This window comes from Corella eumyota, chromosome 6 (genome assembly GCF_963082875.1).
Source record: "Corella eumyota chromosome 6, kaCorEumy4.1, whole genome shotgun sequence".
In the NCBI taxonomy this organism is placed as follows: domain Eukaryota; kingdom Metazoa; phylum Chordata; class Ascidiacea; order Phlebobranchia; family Corellidae; genus Corella; species Corella eumyota.
The window spans coordinates 4,834,992-4,847,284 of NC_137495.1; the positions used below are offsets into that span (position 1 = coordinate 4,834,992).

A 12,293-nucleotide genomic window follows, 5' to 3' on the forward strand; every position below is an offset into this window, starting at 1 on the left:
AAAACGTCGAAAACATATTTTCAATTATGCTGTCACAAACCGGACGTCTATTATTTTTGAAACACAAGTTTGAGTGCAAAAGTTTGGTATTTATAGCTTAAGTGTGTCCGGTTTCAATCAGTTTTGCAAGTTGAAAAGTAGTTAACAGGTCTATTATCAGATGAAGAAGTAACGTTTTAATATTTTTTTGAAGAAAACTGTTTTAAAATATTAAATCTGTAATTTAATTATGAGTCGATTTCTATGTTTATTTGTTGTTTTGTTCCTACTGGACTTGGCATCGTCAAGCTACCAACCAGAGTGCGTAAAAATAAATTCTCTTCCGTATTCTGAAAGTATGTATTTATGAAATATTGTTTCATGAAAATAGAATAAAAACTAGTTTTGGCTACCCATACCGTACTTTATAAGCTATGCTGCGCTGAGAAACCGGGATTCTGGGTTTTCATTGCTTTAACCTTGAAAATTGCTTTAAAAAAAACACATCAAGTTATGTATTAAGAAAATGTTTAACTCTATTTAAACATTTTTATTTAGTTGTAGTATGTGGAACAAATTTTGGATAGAATGTTTTAGTGTAATTACTTTAAAGATAATGTATGTGAAAAACATAAAATGTTAATATGCTTCCGTATTCAGGTTGTCCAGTAGTTTCTTATCATTTTCCAAGTGGTAATCAAGTTACTGATTACGTCCGCTACAGATCGTTCGTTCCTCAACTGAAGAAAACTACTCTCTGCGCTTGGGTGGATCCGGAAAACATTCAATCCGGGGATCCCACGATTTTCAGCTATAGTATCTCAAATAGTGCAAACAATGAGTATGTAGTTATTTTTCAAGATGAAGTTTTAAATCTTTACTACGGACACAAGCTTATCAAAGGCTATTCGTTCTCTTCAGCTCATTTGCCGGTAAAATTTGCTTTTTCAGTTATTTTAGCTGTTTTTATTTTAATATAAGAATTTGGTTTTAAAAACAGCATTTAAATTATTTTTTTATTTATTCGCTTTTAGGTTCATATCTGCTTTACCATTGATGCAACTACAGGCAGAATTCAGTATTTCCAAAATGGGGTGTTGTCAGATAACAGAGTTCACAGTTCAGTGTTGAACGACATCGCATCAGGAGGTGGAACTATCCTGTTAGGCCAAGAGCAAGACGATGGAAACGCTGGTCTACTTGACCGACTTCAGTCTTATCAGTAAAATGCAATTTGTTATTCTTTTTAAATATAAATTCCACTACCTAGTCAAAATACTTACATTTGTTTTTTTAACAGAGGCACAATAACTGGTCTAATGATGTGGCCAAGAATCTTGGGTGAACAGGAAATTCATGGAATAGTGCACAACTGTGTGTGCCCACGTGATTACTCTGTCGCGTTTCTATTGGACAGAGTCGAAATATATGGCAACGTACAATACACAGCGTCTGACGACTGCCCTGTTATATCTTAAAACATTTTATAGCGAAAAAATGTAAGCCCGCCATAGACTATAACTATTATCACTTATGTACATAATGTATAACTATCATTACTGGGAACTTAATTCTAAAAAAAAACAATAAATGTTCATATTTTTTGCTGTATTAACATTTGCAACGTAAGTATTGTACAAAAAAACGTAGTTTATTGAAGTGTAATTAAGTTAAAATAATAGGAAAAGGCATGATTACTGCAAAAGGTATTCTAGGATTAAATTTCGGCCTCAGCGTTATTCAGAATACGTCTACGTAACAAATTACATTAAATTTAAAACAAAAAATTATAGAAACTATTATTTATGCTGTATTAGTTTCCGATACTACTTTATACAGGTTAGGAAAATTTAAAATACAAGTTAACATAGGATTGTGTATATATAGAACAATATAATAAAGCTTCATAAAATAATTACTAATGTGACTTGGGGTTTGCACAGTATTTAAAAGCATTGCACAGTGTATTATCATTACGATCTCACTTAAGTAGAACGAGCAATAGAGTTGGAAAAACCAGTGTAGCAAGTCCAACGATTAGATTGACCGATTCAGAGCCTACAAAAAATATTTAAAAATTGTTCATGTGAATTTAAATCATTTATCAAACTTTAATTTTTAATAAACAAACAAGCATTCAAATATAAAAAACAAACAAGAATTAAATTTTTAATTCATTTTTGAGTTATTAATATTATGATATATAACTGACCAAAATTTAATGACATAATAACGATCCCTAAACTTTAATAAACAAACACCCATCAATTAGTATTTAGTAATATTTAAATTATCAAAATAGGAGGATTGGAACACAATATGATAATAAACAACATACTAAAATTTCAGAACTGTAAATGTTCTAGAACAAAAGTTATTTTAAGTTAAAATTTACGGCTCATAAGACACTGGAAAAGATTAATCTGAATAATAATAATGACCATAACATTATGTTTCGAAATCTAAGATTTCGAAATCTTAGATTTCGAAACATAATTAAGCTGTCACGAAGCAGACGACTATTATTTTTGAAACATAAGTTGAGTCCAAAAGTTTGGTATTTATAGCTAATGTATCTCCGGTTTCAATCAGTCTTGTTAGTTGAAAAGTAGTAAACAGGTCTATTATTAAATAAAAAGTAACATTTTAAAATTCTTTTTGAAAAAAAACTGTTTTAAAATATTAAATCTCTAAATTAAATATGAGTCGGTTTCTGTGTTTATTTGCTGTTGTGTTTTTGGTGGATTTGGCTTCGTCGAGCGACCATTCAGAGTGCAAAAGTATGTGTTTATGAATTATTGCTATATAAAAATAAAATAAAAACTAGTTTTGTCTACCCAAAACGTACTTTATAAGCAATGCTGCGCTGAGAAACTGGAAATCTGGGTTTTCATTGCTTTAACCTTGAAAATATTGAGCAAGGTCTTCCTCCACCTTTTTTTTGTAAACATGATTTAGCAGGAAAAAAATTTACACTAATTTTAAATCTATTAAGAAAACAAAGGCATTTTTATTTAGTTGTAATATTTAGAGCAATGTTATTGTTAATATGCTTTTGTATTAAGGTTGTCCAGTAGTGTCTTATCATTTCCCAAGTGGTAATCAAATTACTGATTACGTCCGCTACAGATCGTATGTTCCTCAAATGAAGAAAACTACTCTCTGCGCTTGGGTGGATCCGGAAAACATTCAATCCGGGGATCCCACGATTTTCAGCTATAGTATCTCAAGTAGTGCACACAATGAGTACGTAGTTATTTTTCAAAATGAAGATTTTAATCTTTTTTACGGAAACAACTTTATTCAAAGCTACTCGTTTTCTTCAGCTCATTTGCCGGTAAAATTTGCTTTTTCAGATATTTTAGCTGTTTTTGTTTTGATATAATGTCTTCGGTTGTTAAAACAGCATTTAAATTGTTTTTTTTTTATTATTCGCTTTCAGGTTCATATCTGCTTTACCATTGATGCAACTACAGGCAGAGTTCAGTACTTTCAAAATGGGGTGTTGACAGATAACGGGGTTCACAGTTCAGTGTTGAACGACATCGCATTAGGAGGTGGAACTATCTTGTTAGGCCAAGATCAAGACGATGGAAACGCTGGTGGACTTCATCCAACTCAGTCTTATCAGTAAAATGCAATTTGTTATTCCTTTTAAATATAAGTTCCATTACCTAGTCAAAATACTTACATTTATTTTTTTAACAGAGGCACAATAACTGGTCTAATGATGTGGCCAAGAATCTTGGGTGAACAGGAAATTCATGGAATAGTGCACAACTGTGTGTGCCCACGTGATTACTCTGTCGCGTTTCTATTGGACAGAGTCGAAATATATGGCGACGTAGAATACAGAGTGTCTGACGACTGCCCTGTTATTTCTTAAAACATGTTAAAGTAAAGAAAAACGTATACCCATCATACCCTATAACTATTATCTACTAATGTATAGCCTACCCATTATTACTAGCTACATACATTTAAAAAAAAAAGAACAATAAAATGTGTATATTTTTTTCTGTATTAACATTTGCAACGTAAGTATTGTACAAAAAAACGTAGTTTATTGAAGTGTAATTAAGTTAAAATAATAGGAAAAGGCATGATTACTGCAAAAGGTATTCTAGGATTAAATTTTGGCCTCGGCGTTATTCAGAATAGGTCTACTTAACAAATTACATTAAATTTAAAACAAAAAATTATAGAAACTATTATTTATGCTGTATTAGTTTCCGATACTACTTTATACAGGTTAGGAAAATTTAAAATACAAGTTAACATAGGATTGTGTATATATAGAACAGTAAGTAAAGCTTTATAAAATAATTACTAATGTGACTTGGGGTTTGCACAGTATTTAAAAGCATTGCACAGTGTATTATCATTACGATCTCACTTAAGTAGAACGAGCAATAGAGTTGGAAAAACCAGTGTAGCAAGTCCAACGTTTAGACTAACGGATCCAGAGCCTACAAAAAATATTCAAAAATTGTTCATGTGAATTTAAATCACTCATTCTTTTTAAAACTAAGTGTTGTTACTAAATAATAAATAGCCAACCGTCAATTGTATCCTCGATCCATTTTAAAAATGAAGTCAATCGTGTGTAGACGCCCGGCCTTCGCGTTCGGGCACAGCCTACCCCATAACTAGTAACCCCGTGCAGGATGTAACCCCCGTCTGTGTTGGGACAAACTAAAGGGCCCCCGCTGTCGCCTTGGCAACTGTCTATACCACCATCTTCGTAACTATAAAAAACGTAAAATTTAAAAAAAAATATCAGCAGCGTTGCTTGGTAACCATACATTACAGTTATCTATACAGGTTCTGGTTTAACTCATTGGCTCATGATGATAATGAAGTTCTCATTTAAAGGAAATTATTCAACACTTAAAGGAAATTATTCAACAGCACAAAAAACATTTTTTGCGGCTATTTTGAACTTTAAAAAAGTTAAAAAAAAAAAATAACTAATACATAAATTTTGCGTTTGGTATTACTGACGATTCTTTATATAACCAGTTGAAAACAATAACGACAACTTACCCAGCACAAACTTGGATTTCAGAAAACACCTCAATTCTGTCTTCCAGGTACCATTCGGCACATAAACTATCGTTCACAATTGGCACATTGGCTTGTAAAATGACGTTAGAAGTTAGTTCGGATTCTAAAAGAAAAAGGGGAAATGGTGAAGATAGTATTTTTAAAAATAAAAGCAGTTTTTTTATGCAAATTTAACTTAAAATGTTTTGAAAAAAAGATTATCAATGTCTTTTGATATTTATTATACCAACAACCTTATACAGAAAACATGGCAAAATCTTTTCAAATATTAGGGCTAACAAAAAAATATTGGCTCTTTAAAAACAGCAATATTTAGCTTATTTTCATTTAAAATATTTTGTAATAACCACCTTCCTGAGTAGATCCATATCCCGTTATAACACATTGAAATCCAACTTCCACAACAGAGTCGTATTGTGGAAGAGCAATTGGAGCAATGTATCTATTGTAGGTAACAGCTTCAGAGGTTTTCAAAAGACTAATATCGTTTTCAAACGTAGACGAAGTGTAATCTGCATGAAATTGCTGGGGTTAGGATTTAAAATTGATACATTTTTTAAAGACAAGAGCTTTAAACGGCTTTGTAAGCCAGACGTGGTAATGATGTCTATACGCTATACAATTATATTATTTTTTAGTCCCCAATTATTACACATGGTTTTTTAAAACATAACTTTTAAAACTGGATTAACTTGGCTTTAAGTTTCTAAAATACACAACATCGTTCACTTGCCTTTTACAATAAGCCTGTAATAACAGGCTTAAATTAAACAACTGGCTTACTTTCGTGCTGGTACAGTTCAATGAATTCATATTCCCGAGTTCGAGCAGTAAAAACAGTTTTATTTTGGACCCCAAAACGGACGAGCAGAGTTGAATGGCTTTGTCTGAAAACGAAAATTTTTTATTTTTTAAAAGACTTATAACTTATTTTTGTTAAAATAGGCGATACGCATGATTTTCTTTATCCCTATCATGAGACAAGGGGCTGTAAGGTTTGCTGACGTCACCCAAATAGTTCGACAATTAGTTCGGATAGTTTTTAGAATCTATTGTTGAACGTTGTATTACTTTCATGTGAAAAATTCATTGCCAATTTACTTACAAATTTAATGGTAAAACTAAAGTATAAAAATGATCAAAAGTGTATTGACTCTTCGTTTAGTCATATGCAAAAATCAATATTTCGAATATTCGTTAATATTTAACTTTAGAATACTCAGACTAAAACTAAACATACCGATCTGTACAATGTGCAGCAGTAAGGACCCATCGCTCATAAATGAGTGTACAACCGCATATCGCTTTGCTTGGCCTTTCTATTAATAATCCTTGCCATGGATATTTATCAATTTGGGTTTCCGTACCTCCCACAATTTTTGAAGCTATAAAAATTAACGATAAATAAGTGTTTATAAACATTTTTTGTTGATTATAATTTTAGAAAAATAGAATACAAATTTATATTACGTATACTGCTTATAACGAGTTATTTGCCAATCACTTAAGTTCAATATTTTACTATAATTAACTAAGCAAATATAACATGTATAACAGACCTACTGATTAAGTATACAAAGTTTAAATCGTAAGGTATGTTATTAACTACTCAGTACCTTGTTATATTTTAAAGCCCGTAACGCTTAACAATTTTTTGTTTAATATAGTATGTTAAATACTAAATTAAGAATAGGTTACTTAACTAAATACTAAACATCCCACATACCTTTTTGAGATTGTCCAAACTGAGTCAAAACACTTAACCAAAATCCGGCTATTATTAGACAAAAATTCATTTCGTTGCTAACACTACAGAGTAGCCTACGGTAATGGTAATTATAATGCCCGGCCTTAATTTTTATCGACGATATAACACAAAGCCATGAAACACAGAACGGTAAATATAGCGAAAACTCTGACGTCAATCAATGGGTAAAAAAAGTGTTCACTGAAGCCTGACTGGCTACGCACCCAGTAAAATAACAGGACTTTTCTCCTTATGCCTTATGTCGAAATAAGGTAACTGTTGAACAATTATAAATAGAAGTTGGTTTAATATTTACCCCGTTCTAAGTAAAAAGGTATTTTGTCTGCATTGTTGTCATTATTTTTAAACTATTTATGTTATGTTTCAATTTATGATTATTTTTGTTAACTAACTCTTGATTTTTCGTATCATACGATATTAAAAAAATAAATAATTAGATGTTCCTATAAGTAGAGTAACATTTGATTTTCTTTGTAAAAAATAGGAAGGGTCGTGCTGTATAGAAATTCGTATTACATTACGTTGGTACGATATATTTTTAATCACGTTAAAGTGTCAATTATAAAAAGGGGTGTTTAATGAATTCAAAAAAAATGTATAGCTACTGATTTTTGGCGCGTATTTAATACAACTAACTATTTTTCAGAAAACGCTTGTAAATGTTTAACTGAATATCGTCTTAATAAGTTTCGCTTTTAATACAAATTATTTTACATGTTTGTTATATTAGTGGTCTACCTAATTTCTGTTAAATTTATTTTTGTCAGTAGGTGGCAATAAAGGGTTAATAAATAAACTGCCGATTTTATCACAAAAACACTGCTATTTATTTTGGCAAAAAAACAAAACCCTTAATAAAAACATATGCAATGCACAAATCGACACATTTCTTATTTAAATTCTTTACACAACTCTTGAATTAATTTGGCCTGGGATTTTAAATGAATAACCGCTGGTAAAGAGTTAAATAGTGCAAAAGAAAGGCCAAATTCAAAACATTACACAAGCGAATTGTTGTAGCTCAAAGCTTTATCACGCCCGTTGAAGTAGAACGGGTCGTGATATTTATTTTATATCATTTAGGGCTCGTTACAGTATCAATTCTGTGTAATCAAAGTCTATTGTGTAACACTTGCCTAGAAAAGTAAGGTTATATAGTTTGCCTTGTTTTTTTTACCATGGGAATAACGACGTGAGCTTAGACTTAAAATAACTTGTATGCAGATTAGGCAGCAGCATAGGTCTTTTTTGCTGAGACTAAAAATACTATGTCATATGACGTTTTGAGTGGCCCACCTTGAAAAAGAAAAATTTAAAAATAACAGTTTTGCCTTGCACCAATAAAATGTTTGGGCCTAAATATTCATTAACGCTGTAAAATGCATGTTATTGTGATCCATAAAATCGTGATCCATCAAATCGTGAAAGAGTATTTTAAAAAAATAAAACATTTCCAAGTAACTTTGGAAATTTGGTATACGGTCTGTCGCACAACACACAAGTGTTAAGTTACTTGGTATTATACGTGGTGACGTAGAAAGTTTATATGTTTAATAATAGCAAATACCATGGTCGTAAAATAGAAAACTTAGCCTAAAGCCATACTAAAAAAACATTGAATTTATAGACCCGTGTTTAGCAAACCAAAGTTCAACATTTTAGACAGAAATAAAAAAAAAATATATCAATGTTTTTAATTTTTATATGTCATTGTTTAAAATTTCATTCATCAAAGTCATGAAATGAAAGTGATTAGTTAATTGAGTTTCGGTAACGTTATGTATCGCTCAAATGCGTCTAAACAGAAAGTTAGCTATAGCTGTATACGACAAAACCTATTTAAGAGTAACATGTATTAACAATAATTTTGTAAGTTTTAAAAAACAACAGAAGCTAAGTTCGTGATAATTAGATAGTATACAGCTTAAAAGCAATCCCGATATCCTGTCAGCTTAAGTAAAATATTGTTAATGTTTAATTAAACACAGTTAATAAATTACCAAAGGTTTGTCGAACAAGGTTTTGTTTGCTTGGCAAACTATACGTTTAGTTAAAAGCGATATTGTTATGTTAATTTTTAAACTATTCTACGTACATTAGAAATAGCCAAAACAATCTAATAATATAATATTAGTGTTATATGTACCTAGAAATTCATTGGACTGTGAACTAACGTTTATGTTATAAGAATAGACATAGCCACATGCAGACAGAGTTTTTTTTTATATTTAGAACAGGGGGTTCCAATTTATTATTGGCATGCCATCATGGTCATATGACGTTAAATTTAGTACTTTACAATATATTTTTTATTATTGCAGCGATCTTTACTTTTAGATTTAAAACAACATAGAAAAATAGAAATCATAAAAATGGAGGCATGTCCTCCACCTTACTCTCCACAATCAGGTTATGTGTCTGACAATTCATTAAGGCCATTATTAACCCCCCCAAGTGCACCCCCCATAATTGATGTAAGTTGTTGTTTTTATAGCTAGGAACCAATTTCTATGTTTAGAAATTGGGGATTTCGGTATTATTAACACTATAAGATAAATAGCCTTATATAAATAAAAAGTGTTACAGTTTTGTTGTACAATATTTAATATTGTTATAATTGTTTTGTCCTCAGCGATTTTCTGGTTACAATCCATCTTTACAGCAACAACCAGGTTCCATACTACCTGAACCTCCACAATACACCCCACCTGCAAGCAATAACTGGACACACGTTCCTTTACCGATGCCCCCTCAGCAAAACCTACCCGTAAATAACATTAATTCATAATTTTGCAAATATAATATAAAGGTTAAATGCCTTAAAGCCTCTTGTATACATTAAGTTGAATAGGCCAGTACAAGCCTATTTAAAATAGCAACGATCTTTTAAGTTGCTGTTTGTTGTTAGGAGTCTTTAATTTCATTCTATCGAAGTTTGTTGATATTTTTATTCTTTTTACAGCAACCTATACAACCGCCCCCGCAAATACCCCCACGCGTTCCCATGCAAAACACAGCACCCCAAGTTAAAGTGCCAATGCGAATTAAATCGGGTTTTGCCGAAATCGGAATAGGTAAGGCAATTACACAAATATGTTTTGGATCGGTTTTTGTAAAATTCCTGTATCGAAATCAACTCGTCATATGTGTTTTAACTGAATAACGCTTATAGGTGTCTATGGAAACTTATGGAATATAAAACTGAGACGATTTAACGTAATTTAAATTGTATCAGGCATATCGCTTTATTTAAAAAAGGGTTATAAAGATTAAACAACTTTTATGCTAACCATAAAGGACAACAGAGATTAACCACTATATTATCTATACGAAATTATAATGTTTTATATTTTAAGGAACGGCTGTAAATTTTGAAAGCGTAACTGCGTTTCAAAAGCAATATATAGAAATACAGGATGGAGTATTAAGGCGGTCAAATACGCGCGCCATGCGAGCAACTGGTTTGCTTTTTCCTCTTTCAAACAAATTTGTGTCAATGGAGGGTAACTATTCTATTACTTTAAAATAAAAATATTAACAAAATTACTTTGGACTACTAAAATGGTAGAATGGCCTAATATAAATTTCAGAGTATAAGAAATAAATCGTCAAATGTTGTTGCAGTATTTACCACGACCCTATCTTGATTCGATTCTGGTAGTTTGGGTTATTATTAAGCAGTTAGGGCATGGGCTGGGCAGGGGTTCGTTTCGTTTATAGCGCACAACATTAAGGCGCTACGACATGGAAGCAGCGGGAATCGAACTTATACTCTCATGTTGTGTAATTAAGATTTTTTTTCTACTACACCAGCAATCTAACTAAGTTAATTTATAATAACCGTTTGGCGTAAACGGACTTAATAGACAAATAGAAATAATCTGCGCAATCAATAATTAGATTAATCATTACTTAAACGACGAGTGTTTAGATTTCGTGTTTTATCTAAAATTTAAATCTTTTCCGGTATTTCATTGGGTAAATATTAGATTTGAATCTTGTAATCTTTTAAAGGTAAAAAGTCGGTGTGCATTCAAGATGCTAACTCTATACTCGTCATTAAAGAAACAAGCGAAGTGAAAGCCTATCAATGGTTGATCGTTCTTACGCAATATTGCTTTGTGGCCCCTATACTAGAAGGTTCATTATTTCGCTTTATCCTCATTTAAAAAAAAATTAGCGGCCTTAGTTTAGTCCTTAAAAGTTTGTCAAAATTTCATCAAAACTATGGCTGCTATTTTTACCTGTATTTTCTTAGTTGTACTTTGTCGTTAAATATCTTCAGCTACAACGCACGTTTTGAGAGTTATATTCAAATTCATTTGTTTTGTTAAAAGATTTGTAACTTTTTTCTTTGCAAAGGTTATTGCGACAAGCAATGCAAAAACAACAAAAACTATGAAGAGCGATTTTTAAAGCTAGGCTCGGACGGGGTGCTTAGCTGGTTTACAAGCGACATGGAAGGCTCTGAACGTCACGACGCAATTCAAATCAGAGGTGAAACTGTAAACCTAGACACAGCCAACTATTGCGTGGTGTGCGTTAACACGAAGGCTCGCGACTACAAGTTTCGCTTCGTTGATAACCAACAGGCTAACATGTGGCTTTCCGCATTTCAATGGCATTCTGGCAGAAAAAGGCTAAGGCGGGCTTCTGTGCCCATAAGGAATAGGGCTAAATAGGTCAGTTTAAAAGCTTAAATTTAAGCTATAAACGGGGGTTTTATTTTTAAGTTAATTGTGTTTACCTATTTCGTCGACTTTAATTTTGTACGATGTTTTTTAAGTAAATTTACTTGCTTTTGTAATTTATTTATGATGTACAATTTAGCCCAATCTGGTGATACTATCGAACTGCTGATGCTATATCCTTATTTTTGTATATGACCCCTGCAATAATTTATTCGCAAATATTCTTTTTTAAATATTGATCTGTACTTATACAGTTGCCTGAAATGTTATAACAATATGCACTTCACATTAAAATTCGTACAGAAGCTGATAATACCAGAGTATAATTTTATGCTGAAGATGCATAATAATATCATTTTTATCAATTTTAATTATTCTAGAGATTTTTAATAAATTTTAAAAAGTACGAGTATAGATAACATGTTTTAAAATGTGTAATTTACTACCCCACAATAAGAAATTTATATATGTTTTATTTTTTTTGATTTACATGTTTTAACTCATCAATTAATAAAGAAAAGGGGTGAATTGAAATGTACTTTATTGCATTGTGGATAGCTTTTAAAACAAAGCGCGATGTTTTTTTTAATTTAAAAATTACCTCTTGGATTCTAAAATACGCGATAAATATAGTTTTAAAGCTTTAACTTGACTAAATATTTTGAATTAGTAAAAATGAGAGTTTACTTAACTTGGCATAAAAGTTTTAGTTATTTTAAAAAAAACATTAACATTCATTTTGGCTTGGTCCAGCTAACTTCGTTATCGAAATTTTTCCCAGTTACTCG

The 12,293-nt window shown here is 31.3% G+C and overlaps 4 protein-coding genes across 5 annotated transcripts; 3 read left to right on the top strand and 1 right to left on the bottom strand.

Annotated features, from left to right (window-relative positions):
* Positions 1–122: 122 nt before the first annotated feature.
* Positions 123–1,725, top strand: LOC145755396 (serum amyloid P-component-like). The gene is made up of 4 exons (XM_082571621.1): positions 123–335; positions 640–911; positions 1,014–1,201; positions 1,280–1,725. Exons 1-4 carry the CDS (start codon positions 230–232, stop codon positions 1,455–1,457), a joined length of 744 nt encoding a protein of 247 aa, XP_082427747.1. The 5' UTR covers positions 123–229; the 3' UTR covers positions 1,458–1,725.
* Positions 1,726–2,680: 955 nt separating this feature from the next.
* Positions 2,681–3,865, top strand: LOC145755697 (serum amyloid P-component-like). Its single transcript, XM_082571947.1, has 4 exons — positions 2,681–2,759; positions 3,045–3,316; positions 3,422–3,609; positions 3,688–3,865. The coding sequence occupies exons 1-4, from the start codon at positions 2,681–2,683 to the stop codon at positions 3,863–3,865; spliced, it is 717 nt and encodes a 238-aa protein (XP_082428073.1).
* Positions 3,866–3,984: 119 nt separating this feature from the next.
* Positions 3,985–6,925, bottom strand: LOC145755121 (trypsin-4-like). The gene is made up of 7 exons (XM_082571331.1): positions 6,773–6,925; positions 6,287–6,431; positions 5,830–5,933; positions 5,397–5,558; positions 5,026–5,149; positions 4,540–4,727; positions 3,985–4,448 (listed from the first exon to the last, which is right to left on the bottom strand). The coding sequence occupies exons 1-7, from the start codon at positions 6,840–6,842 to the stop codon at positions 4,372–4,374; spliced, it is 870 nt and encodes a 289-aa protein (XP_082427457.1). The 5' UTR covers positions 6,843–6,925; the 3' UTR covers positions 3,985–4,371.
* Positions 6,926–8,683: 1,758 nt separating this feature from the next.
* LOC145755262 (uncharacterized) lies at positions 8,684–11,949 on the top strand. 2 transcript variants are annotated; one of them, XM_082571483.1, is made up of 6 exons: positions 8,685–9,288; positions 9,447–9,581; positions 9,777–9,888; positions 10,171–10,317; positions 10,829–10,954; positions 11,177–11,949. In XM_082571483.1, the coding sequence occupies exons 1-6, from the start codon at positions 9,187–9,189 to the stop codon at positions 11,494–11,496; spliced, it is 942 nt and encodes a 313-aa protein (XP_082427609.1). In that variant the 5' UTR covers positions 8,685–9,186; the 3' UTR covers positions 11,497–11,949. The 2 variants fall into 2 exon arrangements, with proteins under 2 accessions (XP_082427610.1, XP_082427609.1); XM_082571484.1 differs by lacking the exon at positions 10,171–10,317 and having other exon boundaries at positions 8,684–9,288.
* The last annotated feature ends 344 nt before the right edge of the window (positions 11,950–12,293 follow it).

Coding starts and splice junctions, on each gene's coding strand:
- LOC145755396 (XM_082571621.1), top strand. CDS start 230: ATGAGTCGATTTCTATGTTTATTTGTTGTTTTGTTCCTACTGGACTTG. Junction 336..639: donor TTCTCTTCCGTATTCTGAAA/GTATGTATTTAT, acceptor TTCCGTATTCAG/GTTGTCCAGTAGTTTCTTAT. Junction 912..1,013: donor TCTCTTCAGCTCATTTGCCG/GTAAAATTTGCT, acceptor ATTCGCTTTTAG/GTTCATATCTGCTTTACCAT.
- LOC145755697 (XM_082571947.1), top strand. CDS start 2,681: ATGAGTCGGTTTCTGTGTTTATTTGCTGTTGTGTTTTTGGTGGATTTG. Junction 2,760..3,044: donor CGACCATTCAGAGTGCAAAA/GTATGTGTTTAT, acceptor TTTTGTATTAAG/GTTGTCCAGTAGTGTCTTAT. Junction 3,610..3,687: donor CATCCAACTCAGTCTTATCA/GTAAAATGCAAT, acceptor TTTTTTTAACAG/AGGCACAATAACTGGTCTAA.
- LOC145755121 (XM_082571331.1), bottom strand. CDS start 6,842: ATGAATTTTTGTCTAATAATAGCCGGATTTTGGTTAAGTGTTTTGACT. Junction 5,934..6,286: donor GCTGCACATTGTACAGATCG/GTATGTTTAGTT, acceptor TTTCGTTTTCAG/ACAAAGCCATTCAACTCTGC. Junction 5,559..5,829: donor TGAACTGTACCAGCACGAAA/GTAAGCCAGTTG, acceptor AATTTCATGCAG/ATTACACTTCGTCTACGTTT.
- LOC145755262 (XM_082571483.1), top strand. CDS start 9,187: ATGGAGGCATGTCCTCCACCTTACTCTCCACAATCAGGTTATGTGTCT. Junction 9,289..9,446: donor GTGCACCCCCCATAATTGAT/GTAAGTTGTTGT, acceptor TTTTGTCCTCAG/CGATTTTCTGGTTACAATCC. Junction 9,582..9,776: donor CCCCTCAGCAAAACCTACCC/GTAAATAACATT, acceptor TTCTTTTTACAG/CAACCTATACAACCGCCCCC.